Source organism: Silurus meridionalis, chromosome 9, assembly GCF_014805685.1.
Source record: "Silurus meridionalis isolate SWU-2019-XX chromosome 9, ASM1480568v1, whole genome shotgun sequence".
In the NCBI taxonomy this organism is placed as follows: domain Eukaryota; kingdom Metazoa; phylum Chordata; class Actinopteri; order Siluriformes; family Siluridae; genus Silurus; species Silurus meridionalis.
Window position 1 is genome coordinate 19465797 of NC_060892.1, and position 19268 is coordinate 19485064.

Here is a 19268-nt window from a genome sequence, read left to right on the forward strand (position 1 = left end):
ATCCCTCATATCATTTTGTATGACTCTGTATAAAAGCCATGCAATTTTCCACAGGACCCAGCTGCTCTGTACCCTGGTGACCTACAGTACCAGACATAGCATCAGTACATCAGTGAACCTTAGGTTCTTAGATATATAATTTTAGTAAGTTGTCAAAATGTTAAAATTACATAATAGACAAGATGTAGAATTTGAACAGGCCTACTAATTTTTATGTAAATCCAATAAACTGTGCATTGTTAGTCTAGACATTAAAAAACAATTTATGGATTAATTTCTTACATTGTTTGTATAAATCAAGGCAAAAAAACTTGATAGAGCTTTGCTGTTTTTTAAATAAATAAGCAGTTTTATGCCAGGATGTAATTTTAATGATAAAGGTAAATAAAAAATGAACCAAATGTGACTTTTTGTTCAGTCTAGATTTCCTATCTTATTTAAATCTGTTGTTGTCGTTGCCCAAATTAGCAATAGTATAGATTTCCCACTTCCTCTTAAATTTTAAGCTCTTTTAAGTTGCAAAAGTAAAGATGAAAAAATGGGCTTCATACATAGACCTGTAATAATAAAATAATAAAAAACAGAAAAAACGAAAAGAGCAACATCTTTGTGATGTCACAGCATCCCTAACCAAATGTAAGCATCTATGAGCTCATCAAGTGTGGAAGAGGGCAAATCATACTTACCTCTAAGTGTGTTACTATACAATGCCCTGTGATGCAGCATGAGCAGCATTTAATTTTGTGTTAGGCTTCACCTTCATCGTTCATATGAACTTCACCTTGAGAGTTCATTAGTCATATGATAAGAGAGAGAGAGAGCTGGCTGGTCAGTGGAAATTGAAATGTGATAAAAATCAGGGAAAAACAGATTTGCAAAAAAGAAAATATTCTTCCATGAAGATATAGACACATTGTCTCTCTCTTTTTGCACAAGGGAAAAGACCACTGTCTAGTAAAAAAATAGGCAAATAATTGAACTCAGGCTTTGCACTAAGCGAGGCTTGGTGAAACTGTGAAAAATAAAGAATTATAAAAGTATGTCTAGCTTTAAACAGTTTTTTTACCTAGATGATAAAGTTAGAAAATGGATAGATGATAGAAAAAAAGTTCAGCTTGAGCCAGCAGTTTCTGATGAGCCTAATCACCAATGTGACAGCAAGCAACAAAAAATCATCTACCTCTCAGCAGGTCATGGCCAAAGTTAGTGAGAAGCCATTCACCACTCGGCAGGGTATATTCATAGGTCGAGTGACAGATGAGGATGAAGAAGGATTGCTTGATGAGGGATTTTTCACGTGTAAGAATAAGCACAGTGATAAGAGTCCCAGTGTTAGAGATAAGCTACATTATAATTTGCATACTCTTTATCCAGCTTAAATGTGGGTTGTATTATACAGTATGTGAAGAAAAATATATTAAGGATTTACAACAATATGCAACTAACCAGCAGAGCAATAAAACAAAAGCAATACTATGATGAAGAAGGCAGGAGTGCATTACCTAGAGGTTGGGGTGAAATATGGCACCCCCGAGCTGGAAAAGGAATTCCTACCTCAGAGGAATCTCCCATGGAGGGTGCTCGAAGGAAGATTTACCAGGTCCGTGAACCATGGTTTGTTAGGCCACCTTAGAGCTAGCAGGAGTAGACGGACTCCGTCCTGGTGAACTCTCTCCAGAACTCAGCCACGCCTGAGCAATGGTGCCCAGTGGGGCTGGAGGAGTAAGGGGGGACCAGAGGGGACAGTGCGATGTCTCTTGAGACACGAACAGATCCACCTGGGCTCTTTCAAATTTTTCCCAAACCTGCCGTTTTTTTTTTTTTTTACTAACAATCTGACAGACAACACAAACACACAGAGCGCTTCATGAACAGACAGAAGTCATATGTTTTATGTTTGAAAAAAAAAAAAAAAAAAAGCTTTTGTTACAGATTGAGCCCTGAGTCTGTCTTGCCAGTGGTTTATTTCTCAAAAGTTTACATCTATTCTTACATCTCATTGATTAGGCTGTATATTTATATCCATCTTGTTTATGATTTTGGATATATCTTTGGCAAGCCTGCTTGCCAGCACTTTGACCTATGGATCAGATTACATTGTATTGTATTACACTCTGAATATATTGGCTTGATGATACAATTTGCAATAGTTAATCGATTTTATCTATCACAATAGCTATCACTTTGGAAGATCTAAATGTCTATAGGAAAACAATGTTTACAGTTTTGAAACAGATGATGTTCGATCTCTTAACAATATACACTATATGGACAAGTTTGTGGACACCCTACCATAAAATTCACGTTATGTGTGTTAAACATCCCATACCATGTCCCCATTTGCATTCAAAATAACCTTCTTCTGGAAGGAAATTCCACAATATTTTGAAGTTTGCTTGTAGAGATTTGTGCTCATTCAGCCACAAGGGTGTTAATAAAGTCAGGTACTGATGTAGGCTGAGAAGTGCAGTCACCATTACAATTCATCCCAAAGGTGTTTAATAGGGTTGAGTCCAGAACTCTATACCAGGCAACTCAAAATCTTTCACCTCAAAATATATCTTCATGGAGGTTACTTTGTGCACAGGAGCAGTCCCATGCTAAAAAAAAGGTCTGGGTCCCCAGTTCAAGTGTAGGGGAAATTTTATTTAAAATGTAATTTTGCTCAAAAGCCCAGCAGTGGCAGCTGGGTGGTGTTGGGATTAAAATTGACAACCTTTTGAAGTCCAAAATTTTAACCACTATGCTACCACTGTCATAAAATACTACTGTACTGCATCCAAAGACTATACAGTCCTATACAGTTGCGTGCCTTCAACCTTGTGGTAACAGTTTGTGGAAGAACCACATATGGCTGGAAAAATCAGATGTCCTAATGCTTTGGTCCAAATAGTGTATTTTTCCTTTGAACCTTCATTATAATTCTATGTGCATCTTAATAGTACTAATAGTTGTAGGACTTGGAAACAGGACAGGATAGTATTTTTGTAGTATTCAACACAGAGCATGTGCATTTTACACTGTAGCATTTAAATCAATATTATAATGAGCTTGGTTAAGTCAAATAATGGTTTTATTACAGCGCTTTATTTTTCCAAGCATTACTGACTTTGTTAAATGGAACTTAATTTAAAAACACAGTAGGTGCTTTTCCCCCCTTTGTTTTAAAGTAATGTTGTAATGTCTGCATCATACTTTTCTCCCTAGGACTTTTGACCTGAGTCAGCATTTATACTAGAAGTATGAGTAGTACTATTGTCAGTCAATGACTCATTGAGGGGACATGATAGAATAATGCAATTCTGCACACAGTCCCACAAGCCTATGACTCTATGCACTTGTGTCCTGCTTTAGACTGTAACTAACTCCATGCTGGGCATCAGTCCAACTGTTAAGCTTTAGTTAAAAAATCTCAACAAAACATACCAGGAGAACAAAATTGCTCAAATGGCAGCAATTACTTCTTCCTAAAACGCTTTGCACACAGATGGAGACAACTGGTAGCTTTCCTGTGCATGTCCCTCTATTCACCCGTCACTAATTTAATTAAAAACACTCAACAAATTTTTGATTAGCTTCTGGTTACGACTGTCTGTCACTTTAAACAATACAAAGTGCCTCCTTCAACTTAAATGAGCAGAACACTCTTTTTTTCTGCCGGTAAATGTCATGAAGCAGCGAATAGCAAAAGCACATAGAAAGAGAGTCGTGATTGAAGTAGATAAAAAGATCGTAAGCCAGGGGTCTCATATGAGGTGACTTTGATACACCGTGTTCATTCAGAATTGATGCGATATTACTAAAACACAACAATCCCATGTGGCTCTGGTCGCACTTCTCCTTCCATCAACCCCAAATCCTTATCTCTAAATCCCCCCTGGCTTTGTGGGGTACTATCTAAAGATGCTTAGGAGCTCAAAGAAAAGTCACCGCAAGGAGAGAAACACTGTTCTATTTGTAGAACTCTCGATGTGTGTGTACTTCTGATGGTGCATTAGCATTCGCAACATTCAGAGTCAATAATTTTTTATTAAGTTTCCCTGCCGGGGTTATGCATTTGTCAATGACAAAGAAACTCATATATACATATCATTAAACAATTTTTCAGGCTAGTAATATCACTAAGGCATTAACATTCAATAGAAGGTCAGTTTGGATGACTAATATAGAGTAGACGCATCTCACCAATTTGTTTTTCTGATCAAATGACACATCTCTGTTTAACTAATAAGTTTGAGGAAATGTGATTCATGTCCTATTTCTTATTTAGAGTGAGTTTATTCTATAAAAAAACAGTCTCAGGGGTTGTTTAGTTGGTTATTGTCCACCGATATCTAACAAGGAACTGTTTCAGTTTTTATAAGGTTCTATACAGAACATTTACGCATTTAGATTTGGGCAGATGGTCACACTATCACTAAAGTTAAAATAAAGTGCAGTAGATCATTACAATTAAAGAACCTTCTATAAGAGCGCATGTGCAACACGTTAACTAAAACAGTCCCATAGAGATTCACTCAAAATATATTTTTTGTAAAATCACTGCCAGTGATTCCTTAAACTCTGTTTTCCACGAACAGCAAGGCAAATTAGTCAAGTGCCAAAGTGTACATATGGAGGAACTTAAAATTATCATAATTTCTCCCATTCAGCTGAGCATTTATGTGCTTGACTTTTTCAGCTCTTGACATTAAACAGACAGAGATCGAGTCTAATCCTGGATCCAGTACAAAAAAGGTTTAGTGTTCTGTAGCCATTGCCACCTGGTAATATTTGGATATTCCAAGTGGTTCAGTTTAGCACAGTTAGTTCCAAAACAGCTTGCCATTTAATAAATGATTCATGCTGTTTGTGTGCTGCATTAGTTCCATTAATAATTATGCCAAAGTTAGGCCTTTGCAAGTTAGATAAATGTGTGTGTGTTTGTGTGTGTAAAAGAGAGAGAGAGAGATAGGATACAGGTTTCAATAAAAGTGTGGACAAAATCAATCAATCAATCAATCAATCAATCAATCTATCTATCTATCTATCTATCTATCTATCTATCTATCTATCTATCTATCTATCTATCTATCTATCTATCTATCTATTTTTGACAACTTGCTTAATATTGCGTTGGTTCCCCTTTTGCTGCAAAAACAGTTCTGACCCGTCGAGCATTAACTTCTTCAGCATTTTGAGCTACAGTTGCTCATCTGTTGGATCAGAACATACGGGCCTTCGCTTTCCACATGCATCACTGAGCCTTGGCCACCCATGACCCTGTCACCGGTTAACCACTGGTCCTTCCTTTGACCACTTTTGATAGATACTGACTACTGCAGACTGGGAAAACCCCACAAGAGCTGCAGTTTTGGAGATTTTCTCTTTGGAGACCCAGTCATATAGCCATCACAATTTGGCCCTTGTCAAACTCGCTCAAATCCTTACAGTTGTTTTCTAACACACCAACTTTAAGGATCAAATAGTTCACTTGCTGCCTAATATAATGGCATGCCTTATTGGTGTAAAACACACACACATTAGGAAATACACCTGTTGTATGCTTAAATTTCACCTGTCAGGATCATGACAGTTCCCATCAGCCACTGCAACCTCACATGCCATGCCACACAATCTCTGAAGCTCATGTACAGTATATAAGTCTTACTTTTCAAATCACTCTTTGCCACATGGTTGTTGTTATCCGTAGTCTTTGTGTTCATAATCAATTTATGGTTTCTTTGATACGTTTTTGCATTACTGTTTCCAAAAATAGAATGCATTTATCTGCACTTGCATCTGCCTCTGCCATATTCTGTAAGATCACCGCAAACTCCACATTCAAACATAAAATACAGTTCAGAAAAGGGTTTTCTAAGTGTCAGGCTTGAATAGGGTGAATACCTTTGACAGAAATTCAAACAGGCATGTCTGTGCAGCCTTGAGTACTCAGCCACAATAGACTACAGGGAAGTAATGTCATTATTCATTTCCTAACAACAGCTTGAAAGATCCAATTTAACATCAAGCCAAAACGAGCTGTTGTCACATGTTGTATTGAGCATGCCATTCTATTAAAGAAGCGCCTATTTAATTAAAAGTAACCAAAACTCAGGCACAAGTTTCATTGAATTGATGGATGAATGGCCGTGTTATCCATCACATTTACTCGTTGTTCTAAAGTTTGCTGCAGAATCTCTTATGCCCCAGAGTATTGATTTATGAGAATGTTGGATGGTAGACTAGCCACATTATGGGGGCTTTGACCAGTTCTTGCTCTCCTGCATGACCATAAAAATCCCTTGATGGTATACTAAACTTATTTAGCCATTTTATAGAATATGGATTCCTTTTTAATATGCCTACATTATAAATAAAGCCCACATAACCATTACATCTGTTCCTTCATACAAACATTTAATTAAGTTACTGTACAACACAGTTTTCAATTAATTATTGAAGTTAGAATCTAAAGATATAAAGAATTCTCATAGTGCTGCTTCTGAAACATTTATACCTTAAATTATAGTTCTTTTAAATTTAGGTAGTGTGAAAAGGCAAGAACAAATCATGCAATACTGAAGTGAAACACCAAGGGAGCTACATGATTGTGAGTATTTAAACTGTAGGCTGGATGTGCTTACCGTGAAAAGCCCTGAGGTGGGTCTGAAATCAGAAAGCTTTTCTCGAGGTCTTGCAGTACGTCATTCAGCATGCGCACATGGGCAGGGTCGCGCTCTTTCGGGTCGTTGGCTGGGCGCATAATCTCCGACTGGAAGAAGCCAGAACTTTCTCGCAAAGATGCAGCAGCAGCCAGAAGATCAGGCCTGATTAAGGGGTCAGCTGTGAAATGACACATGGGGGAAAGAGTGAAATTGAAAGAGTGGATTAAGGAATGAAGGGAAGGAGGTGAGGGAAAAAACCCTTAAGATTAGATTTTATAGCAAAAATATTCTGCTAAAATAGAAATTTTAGTGTAGACATTTATTTAATAAATTTTTTTTTGAGAAATAATTTGTTTTGGATTAAAAAATAAAGATATTGTTATATACAAAAATGTACAAAAATTTCATTGAAAATGGTAGACAAACAATGTCTGCAATCGATTTAAAAAAGTGTTAATATTGACACTGAAGTGCATGCATGGAAATTAACACATCTGCAATGCAAACAGGTTTTTGCCAGGTCAATAATTAATGGAAGATTGCTCAGCCAGCGGAACGGCCATGACCAAATCAAAATGCAACACTACTTTTAATTTTGCTGTTGAGCTCCAATTATGCAACACTGTTGTAAATTATTACAAGCTGCAATTGTTACATAATGTTAATCCCCTGGTCTGGTTTTAATAGCTGCATGACATGTGACCAGACGTTAACTTTGGATCCACAGTGAGCAGGCCTAGAGTGAGCACTCTGCAGCAAAATATAATTAGGAAATTGAGACATCAAATTGAGTTGTAAAACCCAGTCAAAAGAACAAGCAGCATCAGCCTGGCTCCAAACTTTCAAAGATGGTGTGTTTGTGCTTGTGTGTAATTAACCTTGGCTACTGTCAGACTCTATGTTTTAGCATGGGTGAGGTGGGTGGTTATGCAGTGTGCGTGTGTATATGTGTGTGTGTGTCTGATAAAGTGAGGAAGATGTTAGTGGAGAGGATTCTAGCCACTGGAGAATATGCTTGCTGTCGGAGTCTTTGGAACAGAGAAAGAAAGTGAGGATAAATATAGAAAAAGAAGCCAATCCCACTCCACAAACTTCCATGTCCCCGGCTCTGCAGGGAGAGCGGCGCTTATGAAATATGTGGGAGGATTGCTGTAATCTATCACCCGCTCTGACACTGAGGGGGGAGGGTGGGGGAGTTTGAAGGGGGACGTAAAGGGACAGTGGTGCTGGTGTGAGCCCAGCACAGCCTTACGTGTAACAAATCAAAGGAGAAACTTGAAAATATCGCACGTTCGAAAGTGAAGTGAGGATGTTTAAAAGACCCATGCCAAGGACACGAAGTAGGGAAAGTAAGACGAAAACAAAGTGTCGATGCCCTGGGCAGACGCTCGCAAAAACTGTCACGTAAGCTTTCGAATGCCATTTGAAAAACTCATTGTGCAAACGCCCTTTTCTTTCTGCAAGGACATCGTTATCTGGCTCGGCACCTTTTCATACCCGCACCTGCGCTTTCTTCTTTACATGCAGAAAAAGTGGGCAACCGTGGAGCTCAGTTCCAGTGCTTTTATGCCCTGTTTTTTTTTTTATTGTTGTTGTCATTTTCACTCTGCCTCACAGTTGACTCAGATAAAGATTGATCACAATTTGATGACTTGCTTCAGAGATGAAAAAAGAAAAAAAAAACACACACACAATGGAAACTGAGAGGCAGTTATGCAGTCAGCACATCTTCCGTAAGTTAAACTAGTAATCTTTTTTAAACTGCTGGTGTAATCTAAAATATAACCTGCACCCATGTGAATGACTTAATTGCACACAGCTGATTGTGTTATTTCTATTTAATGTAGTGTAGAGATTGGCCATATCTGAGAAGTTCTATATCTATTCCTGATAAAGTTCAATTGGAAACCACTTGCTGCTGCTGAGGAAAAAAAATCAATTCAATATGTTTATTTCTATAGCCCTTTTTTTCACAATGGACAGCTTTATGGAATGTAAAGATTATAGAAGAAAAATGTAAATAAAAGTGAATTATGTGGTTTTATCCTGGTGATCAAGCCTGGGGCAACTGTGGCAAGGATACTATAATGAATGAATATCTGATGTGACCCAGCTATGGAAGAGTTCCCTTTTTAAGTCTAGTTTCTCCCAGGGTTTATTTCTTATTGTCTCATGGAAGTTTATTTGTCACCATCTATCAAAAAGATATAGGGACGAATTTACAGTTTTAAAATAGATATTCTTAATCTATTTATTTCTGCTTCTCTGTGACAGTGTATATTGTGTATAAGTGCTGTACAATAAAACATATTTTATTTTATTTCTTTATTATCTCTCTCCCTTTCTCTCAATTCAGATGTTTTAGAATCTCATCAGTGGAAGAATCAAAGTGACCAATCTTAAATGGTCACTGAGTACACATATTACCAACAAACATAAAAAAATATGATTTTCTTTGCTGTGATGCGGTGATAAAGATGCTCTACTTATTGTTTGTGAATCTGGCAGTCACATAATAATGTGATGTATTTTTCAGCTAATGTTTCAAAATACATTGTTTTAGAGCTCTCTCTCTCTCTCTCGCTCTCTCTTTCACAAACACCCTGTCATTTTACTGAGAGATAAAATAAACATAAACCCCTCTTTCCTGAGCTAAGAAAACTTTCCAAACCTGGGAGACTATGACAGTTGCAAATGAGATGCCTTGAAAATGTTAAATAATTGAAATTTTTTTTTTTTTAATTTTTTGTCCATACATTTTATTTTTTTAGCTTTAAACGACAAACTGAAGGCACTGCTTTAAAAGCGGGTGAAAGTGGATTGCTAGAGAAGCTTTGCATAACTGAATTGGCTTCAAGTTTGGATATATTCACACCATAGTATACAGTATAACATGTATGTCAGTGAATGAAACTATTACATTTTAGAACATTATATTTTAGATTTAGGAATTCAATAGTACCACGATAATGTATTATATAAATATGCACAATGTGTCACATGATCCGTGACATGCCCTAAATTTATTACCTGTGGATTAGTGTTTCCCTCCCGCATCACAATTCTTTGTGAAACGTCTCACTTGCATCACTAAGCAGCTGCAGAAGTGTGTGTGTATGTGTGTGGGCTCATGTGTGTATGGAAGGAGCTGATGATATATTAATACTGTACAGCTTTATGGCTTTGCAGGCTGTCTGTATGAGACAGGATTATGTGGCAATTATGCAGCTCACCTGTCCCGCTCTGTCTGCATGAATATTTAATGTAAGAAGCACCGCTCCACAGAGAGGACTGAGGGGGGAGCCCTGACTCTCCGTTACTCTCTCTGCAGAATGAGAGGTGACACGGACGAATATCTGAGGCCCTCAGCATCATAATTTAATATTATTGAAAGAAATTCTGCTTTGCAAGTGGGACAGGGCAGGGTGCAAATGAATAGTAGGCCAGAGCTCAGAGCTGATTATGACCCCCTGGGTTTCTCTTGATGAAGTTGTCTCATGATTAAACGGACGCCACTTTTATTTTGTAGCTTTTGGGGCCAGTCTAATCGATGGTTTCCTTTCCAAAAACTGTTGGGAATAAAAGGCAATCATGCCTGAGTAACCTGCTTATTTAGAAAGGCTTTGGTGTAAAGAAAATAGCTCACCTACATACAAACTTTTTAGACTTTAGAGAATTCTTTGAAGAAATAATAATAATAATAATAATAATAATAATAATAATAATAATAATAATAATAAAATCAAGGCCCTTCTGCATTTTGGGAACAAAAGATTAGTGAACAATTCTTTTGTATTTTATATTGCAATAAGATGAAGGTGAATGTAAATGCAAATGTTTGTGGTTTCATTGTACAGGCAAACAAATCCAAAATAGTGTTCACAAAACAGGCAATGGTCAGACAATCAGCAAACATCAATACTTGGGCAAAATCCAGACACAAATGTAAGGCAGAACAAAGACAAAACCTGAATAACAATACACTACAATAAAGGTTTAGTGGATTCTGGGAGATACATTTTGCAGTGTGAGTGTGGGGGCTGATTGTGTTCAGGTGTGGGTTAATTTAAATCAGGAAAATGTGAACATAACAAAGGCTGTGTCCCAATTCTCCAACTATCCTACTATACAGTAATCATAGATGATTCAAGATTCAAATTAATATGTCCCAAATCAAAGTTTGTCAAAATTTGTATAACATAGTAGCCAGTACCAACTATTTTGGGCAGTTTTTTAAGTATAGATATGTGGAAATTTTTTGTCAACTCTTCTGTAATGTCCTTGTCACATTCAACATGCAAATATGGTGGACGAGTGTTTGCAACATTGGTAATGCATTTATAGTAATTTAAGTACTTTAAGTAGTATATATTATGCATTGAGTAAAAGACAGGAGGTGGAGCTGGAGGTAGCAGAGCTGACGATGTTGAGGTTTTCATTGGGAGTGATGAGGATAGACAGGATTAGAAACGAGTTTATTAGAGGGACAGCGCATGTAGGACATTTTGGAGACAAGGTGAGGGAGGTGAGATTGAGATGGTTTGGACATGTGCAGAGGAGGGACATGGGGTATATCGGTAGGAGAATGCTGAGGATGGAGCCACTAGGAAGGAGGAAAAGAGGAAGGCCAAGGAGGAGGTTTATGGATGTGGTGAGGGAAGACATGCAGGTAGTTGGGTTGACAGAGGCAGATTTAGAGGACAGGGGGGGTATGGAGACCCCCCTGTAGCAACCCCTAATGGGAGAAGCCGAAATAATATTAATAAGAAGTAATATAAATTATATAAATAATATTGAGAAAAGAAGAATAGCTGAAATGCAATGAGAAATATAACTTTTATAATATATAACTTTTCAGTTACATGATATGTATGTCCAAGTACATATGTACAATTTTGCTACACAAGTGTCATGCATCCTTCTGCTAGCATTCTTCCACATTCCCACTGTTGTTTGCATAACCATATTTGTTTTGTTTAATGTACAATGAAAAAACATTCTTACCCATGCATTTGTATCCACTACCAATATCATGCATTCTGTGCATAAACACATATCGATGCAACCAAGGTGGGAATGCAATCTGGCTTTCATTTTTTTTTTTTTAAAAGTGCTTTTTATTTACAAAGAGCACCATAATAATAAGTTAGATAACAATATAGGCTGTTTGTCAATATCAGTTTAAACCATCATACCCTTTCTTAATCCGTGCTAGTTGATTTTATTGATGGATCAGTGGATTTGCTTGAAATAATATGATGACCTGACTCACCTCTTTCTATTATAATGTGTTTTTGATGACCACTGTTGACACTACTGTGCTTGTTTCCACGATAGATAGATAGATAGACAGACAGACAGACATTTTTTAACCACACAACTAGGGGTGAATCGAATAGGTGAAGCATTATATTGATGTTTTCTTAAACGAACCTTGCTACACCTCTTTAAAAAGTTGCACCTGGAAAATTATTAAACATCTTACCTTTGAGTTTATTTTGAATGTCAAGTGCTATGTCCAAGGGTGAGAAGGGTAGGACAGGATCGGTAGCAAGTCGCAGGATGGCCTCTGCTGTCATCTACATCAATACAAGATTTTGGAAAGACAATAAGAATTTTTTTTTTCAAATACTTTTAATAATCTTTAGGTATTCGTTTGGTTCAACATTTTGAGGTCATGAATCAGACTGAACTGAATTTGTTTTTAGTGTTGGATTCAGTTATCCTTGTCTTGTCTGTCTTCTGTTTTTTTTTTTTCATGCTTTCTGCTGTAGGTCAGCCCTAACGCTCTACTCCAGCACCTGCTGTGCAGATCCTGTCCTCTGTAGTACAGTGACATCTGTTTCCTGCTATTCTTGGATGATGATCTTTTATCCGTACACAGATGCATGCAAAGAGTATGCAAGGTACATAATAAGTTAGGTGTAGTGTAATTTCTAATGAAAATATTATTACTACATTTGAACACATTTAGGAGGTCTTCATATAAATATAAATATACACTATATAAAAAGGCCTGGGGTGCAGTCAGTGTTCCAATTCAATTCATAGTGTTCCATAGGGTTGAGGTCAGAGCTCTATAGCAGGCCACTGAAGATCTTAGACTAAAACCCATGTAAACCATATCTTCGAGGAGCAAGAGAAGAGGTGGAGAAGGTGGAGCAGTTCTGGTACCTGGGGTCAACAGTGCAAAGTAATGGAGAGTGTGTTAGAGAAGTAAAGAAAAGAGTGCAGGCAGGGTGGAGTGGGTGGAGAAAAGTGGCAGAAGTTATCTGTGATAGAAGGGTATCTGCAACAGTGAAAGGGAAAGTTTATAGGACTGTGGTGAGACCTGCGATGTTGTATGGTTTAGAGACAGTGGCATTGAGTAAAAGACAGGAAGTGGAGCTGGAGGTAGCAGAGCTGAAGATGTTGAGGTTTTCGTTGGAAGTGACAAGGATAGACAGGATTAGAAATGAGTTTATAAGAGGGACAGCGCATGTAGGACATTTTGGAGACAAGGTGAGGGAGGCGAGATTAAGATGGTTTGGACATGTGCAGAGGAGGGACATGGGGTATATCAGTAGGAGAATGCTGAGGATGGAGCCACCAGGAAAGAGGAAAAGAGGAAGACCAAGGAGGAGGTTTATGGATGAGGTGAGGGAAGACATGCAGGTAGTTGGGTTGAAAGAGGCAGATGTAGAGGACAGAGGGGTATGGAGACGGATGATCCACTGTGGCAACCCCCAATGAGAGAAGCCCATTAAGAAGAAGAAGAAGAAGATTAGTACATTTATTTAGTAACAACAAACTATATTTTAATCTTCCCTAATGACATTTTGTCCAAAATTTCCTACCCAGTTATTTAAGTCTTATTGCACAATAGAGATCAAAATGTAGCTATTGTCTGAAAAAGAAAGCTTTTCAAAATAGTTAAATGGTCATTTGGTTTAAATGGTAAAATGTTTAGACTCACTGGGCAATATGAAAATAAAGAAACAATATATTTGAACTTGAATATGGGTTAAATAGCAGTAGTGGGCAGTATGTAGGGTTGTTTTTACCACATTGTTCAAATTATATAAAAGTTCAAGTTTTTCTGTTCATCACAATATTTTTATTTTTGTGAAACTTTTACTTTCACTATATTTTAAGTTGTAATATTTGACATTTTACTCCAAAAACATGCCATTCTCAATACTTTGACATGAATACATAAATTGTGTTGAATAAGAACATTCAAAAGCAGACACTTGCGTTTTTTTTTTCTCAAGGGGAAATGTTTAATTTTACTTTTAAATTAGTAAAACTTAAGCATAAGATTTGTATTTTTACTCAAATACAGGAATGTTGCAATGCATTTAGCCATATTTGGAATCACTTATTAACTGTCATTACCTTTATTTGTTATAACTGCTTTTAGTCAATGAAAAAGGTCTTGGTTGCTAAAGGACGTTTTGAACCAGGCTTTATTCAAAGGATCACAAACAAAACTGGATTGCCAGCTAATATGTCTGCATTAGACTGCTAGCATTGCTGGTGCCTTGAAACACATAAATCACTACTGAAAGTGAATATAGGCCCAGGTATAAAGTATGAAAGAACACATGGTATTATTTATTTGATCTTAGCCATGCTGCTGCTGACAATATGGTACCATTAAGACAGCAGGCAGCATATTTTCTACTTTGCCTTGTGTCCTGCAGATGCAAATCTTCTGTGGATTATTAAATCTCTTGCAGAGCTAGTTGGACTAGCGGGGAATCAATTACTGGGCAAAGATTTGGCTGCTGATTGGAGCAGAGTGAGTAATAATACCATGAATAATATTCATCAGTGCCAAAAATATGTGAAGCATGAGAAAAGCATGTGATTACTTATTTAGTTGCCATTATTTTAGGTGTAGCTTTCAAGCTCTTGCTTTTGAGAAGGTGGAAGGTTGAAGACACATAATGTGTGAGAGGCAGCAGAATTAAGCCGATAGAACTATGCCAAATGTTTTTACATGAGCTTTCATCTTGTGTTATCTGCTGTTGTGGTGATGGACAGAAACTTGTTCTTCTTACGTTTTTTTTTCCTTGTAAGATTGTGTTACATTTTTAGGTATGTTGTACATTTAAACAATTGTCAGTATGGCTTCCTAAAAAATGTCAAGGACAATGTTGAAAATACAGAATTGTATTTGCCTGTACAGTGTAATCTTGTTTCTGTATGACTTGGTACTTGATAGTTTCTTGTTAATACTTGTTAAGTCAAGTACTGTTTGTACCACACTTCCCTGCTTAACAAATAAAACTGTCAAACATTTCACTTCATCTCTTACTTAGTACTTTGAGTTTATAGTAGTACACACAGAGGCAAAAACCTAGATCCTAAAAAGGTTTGTTAAAAACAGCTAAAAAAAAATCAAATAATGACTGAGCATTTTCTTTCTTGTGCATATCGTGTCAAATATTCTAAATACAATACAGTTTGCAATACTGTAGTGTAATAATAGAAGTACTATTATTAACCGTATTTTTCAGACTATAAGCCGCTACTTTGTTCCCACGTTTTGAACCCAGCGGCTTAAACAACGAAGCGGCTTATTTATGAATTTTTCCTTGATTTTTCCCGGTTTCCCAAAATTCAAGCCAAAATACTGAACCCCATAACATTAGACCAATGAAATTTCCTAACGGAAACGAAAAAACACACCTCACATGTGTTCTGAGCTGCACGGCATCAGGAGAAAAAAATGTTTTTTTAAACGCACGACGATGCCAAAAGATAAACTCCCGAGAGAAATAGTTGTGAAAGGAAGGAGGAAGACAGTGAACAATGACTTACTTGGTAGGCTACTGTTTAGATACAAGCCGTTGTAACGCGTTGAGTCAGGGTCATGGGAGAGCTCGCTAACTCCAGTTGCAACAGAAATCATATAAGCACAGACAGGTTTCCAAAACTCGTGCTTTTTTATTTTTCTTGGCAACAGCATTAAGGTTTAAGAAACTTAGAAATGAGCATCAGAAAATAATAAGGACATAATCCTAGTCTTGAACACACGCAGTAATAGCGGAAAAATGCAGTGCCAGGCTATTCCCGAAATACCGCTATGCTCCTAAAGGAAGCGCAACATATATCACCCGTTACACCGTGTGTAACATGTCTTTCGTTAAAGCCTGTGTAAAGTTCATTAGTGTAGACATTATAGACGGCTTATAGACAGGTGCGGCTTATTTATGTTCAAAATAAAAATATTTGTAAAATTCAGTGGATGAGGCTTATATATGGGCGCACTTTATAGTCCGGAAATTACGGTATATATATGGTACTTCTATTATTACAAATTTCATATTCGTCTTATTATTAAAAATAGTGTAGCATTGCTAGTGTAGCATTGCTATTTATGATATACTTATGTTATACTTAGTAGTATCAATGCAGTGGGTATGGTAATAGTAATTGAAGTGAATAGTGGTAAAGGAAGAAGTGCTATTTTATGTTTTTATTTTAAAATAAAAATATTATCTATAATTATACTGTGTAATGTAGGTAAAGAAAAGGGAACGAAAGTAATCAAATTTTAAGCGTCAAGTTCTTCCTGACAGCAGAGGGCTCTCTCGGAGAAGCTTAGCCATGCCGATAGAGTAATGAACACCAGGTAACAAGCAGAGAGAGGCATAGACACCCTCAGCCTTACACCAGGCTTGTGTATGCCAAGCAGATTTGTTTGCTCTGTCAAGTTATTTATTAATTTTTTTGAAGGCCATCACTAAGACATGCTGTGTGGAACACACAAAAGAACACACTACTGGGGTTTGGGTGTGTTGCATATTTTATGCAGTGGATTTTTACAGTTTGTAGGTTGGTTTAAAGTGAACTGGCCAGGAGAAAACACAGTTAAACCAACCAGATCAATATACTGGTAAGCAGAGTGCATCTAAAATGTAAACGTACAGAAACACAAAAATGGAAGGAGCTTATATGTTACAGGAAATTCATTTTTATATTAGCATTCTGTGAAGATAACCTATTATATAACCTATTAATGTTTTAGAAATGTATTTATGACTGATGCATACCTTTTATATATTTACGTTACGTAGTTACGTATGCAACCATGGAACGAGTCGCTGCGTCAGAAACACTTTAGGAACGGCGCTACTTTGTCCACGCTCTAAATCATGTGTATAATCAGTCTTACAGAAAGCACGGCCAGGAAGCTTAAAAGCACATGGAGTGAAACCAGCGCCAGCTTTTGAAAAGGAAAGTAAACGCTGCAGGGATGCAAGCAGTGTGGCATAGAGATGCAGCGTCCGTTCCCTCGGGAAACCATGGTTACCAATGGTAACCAAGGCACTGGCCAAGCCTGAAGTGAACTCCAGGAATGACTGGGCCACAGAGAGGGCCTGAATCAAGTCAAGAATCTTTAATTGAAGATCCCCCACTCTCTTGAAAGAGGAGATGGCCAAGTAGAACACAGTCTTAACCTGTGAGGAACCTCACAGGTACCTCGGTCAGCGGTTTAAAGGGAGTCTCCTACAGAGCCTCCAACACAATGGCCAAGTCCCTGCAGGCACTCTAGGTCGTACCAGAGGCCTCAGCCCCCAGGTGCCATGGAGAAAGCGTTTACCCAACAGGTTTTTACCCAGCAACCCCCGCAAGAGGGGTATAACAGGCCGCAATGGCGGACTCATAAACCTTTACGGTGGTAGGAGCCAACATTTTGGCAAACTGTTCTTTGAAGGAATTTCCACACTGAACCGACTGGGCCGTTAACTGGATCTAAGCGGTGTTGTTTACACTATGCAGTGAACAGGCACCACCTCATGGTGGAAGCTCTGAATTAAAGAATGATCTCTACCATGGTGAAGAGATCAGCGGCTAGGAGCTGCACCCCCTCTGGGACCACAGTTTTGGGCAGTGGTGTATTATTGTAGCCTGCTAAAGCATTTCTGACACAGCTCGAGTTCCTGAAGTGGAACTCTGAATTCAACCGTACTGAACACCTTTCAATGTATTGGAACACTGACTGTACCCCAGGGCTTCTCACCCTACATCAGTACGGGACTTTACTAACACACTTATGGCTGAATGAACACGACATTTTTACAAGCACATTCCAAAATCTTCCCAGAAGTGGCAGACAATGAAGTTTAAATTCACAGATTTTTGGAACTTAAAAAGTAACCTCTGCAAATTCCGGGGGACCACAGAAATCTCAATAAAATGTTGGTGTCTTTTTTTCTAATAATTAAAATGTATTCAAATAGCTTATCTAGACATAAACAGATTTGGATCGGTTGATCAAGACCTGCAGAACCCAATAAACTAACCACACACAGTAAGTTCTACATATAATCCAACATTCATGTCAAATCAACCTAAATTAATCTGCTATGGTATATTTTAAGTAGTTAATTTGGACATTTAAGTGCACTTAACACACATCTTACAGTTTGTTGTGGCACAATAAAGTTTAATGTGTTTTACTGAACTCTTTCACACAGGTATCAACATGTCTACGACACTCAATTCACGAATGTCTTTAAAGAAGGTAGTTTTTCATGTTCGTATTGAAATCTTGCAGCCTCCATTGGAAGTAAATGTACTTTCAAAGCAAGTGTTTTATATTTTAAGGTTAAAACATCAGAGGAAGAAGCATCAGCAGCACGATATACTTGAAAGCATTTGTGAATTAAATCGATGTCTAACTGTGGCTAGAATAATACTTCACAAAAAAGGAAAGAAAGGCAACTAATAATATAAATGCTACTGATTTCATATTGAAAACTTAAAAAAGGAAAAAGTTTCATAAGTGGCTTATTTATTCTAAAGACCATTCACCAGAGGCATATCAAAAAAGAAAAAGATGGTGGTTAGACTCCAAAACATGTATGCACAAGCACAATTTGTAAGTTGTTTGTAAATATTTAGGATGCAAAAAAAAAAGGTTGGAGATTATATAATAAGAAACAAAAAGCATATGCAACAAATGAAAAAAATAAAATAAAATAAAAAAGTTTTAACTTTAAAAAAAGTTTAACTTTGATGTTGTAAAGAGTTGCTAGTGAGCTGAGCATGCACATTCCTTAATAATACTTAACAACAAAAGACATCTGAAAAAATAAAATTTAAAAAAATACAACAAAAATTGCTAATCATGACACTAGAACCTAAAAAACGTGCTTAAACAAATTTGTCAGATTATTATGCCTCGCTTTTAACATCCTGGTCAGAATGTTTTAGAGAGACCCTATTTTTAATTTAAAATTATCTGGTAAAAAATAGTTAACACTCAGCTGTATGACTTACTTCATTTATTGGGCATGCTGCAAATATAGAACATGTTCCAGAAGCCTGAGTTTGGTTTATTAAGATGTAGGAATAGATAACTTTAGCAAGTAAATAAAAAGAAAACACCAACATTAAGCCAAAAATACTCCATTTCAACCTGTAACATAAAATAGATGGAAAAATAATAAAAATATTTAGAAATGGAATTATATAGATAGAATAATACCTACAAAGCAGCATTTTGATTTCTAACAGTATGGTTTTCTAAGAGTTATACTATAAAGATTATTATGCCTACATATATCATTACTAAGTTGAGAGTACTAAAGTGGTGGCTAAAAGTCTAAAATCACAAAATTATAT

General features: G+C 37.0%; 1 protein-coding gene across 3 annotated transcripts in view; it reads right to left on the reverse strand.

Annotated features, from left to right (window-relative positions):
* LOC124391299 (inactive N-acetylated-alpha-linked acidic dipeptidase-like protein 2) overlaps positions 1-19268 on the reverse strand; it is a 316808-nt gene that overhangs the window by 4670 nt on the left and 292870 nt on the right. For all 3 annotated transcript variants that reach the window (XM_046857781.1, XM_046857783.1, XM_046857782.1), the window contains 2 exons: positions 12133-12226; positions 6627-6825 (listed from right to left, as the gene is read on the reverse strand). In XM_046857781.1, the coding sequence (XP_046713737.1) occupies positions 6627-6825; positions 12133-12226 (293 nt within the window). The remainder of the gene's footprint in view (positions 1-6626; positions 6826-12132; positions 12227-19268) is intronic.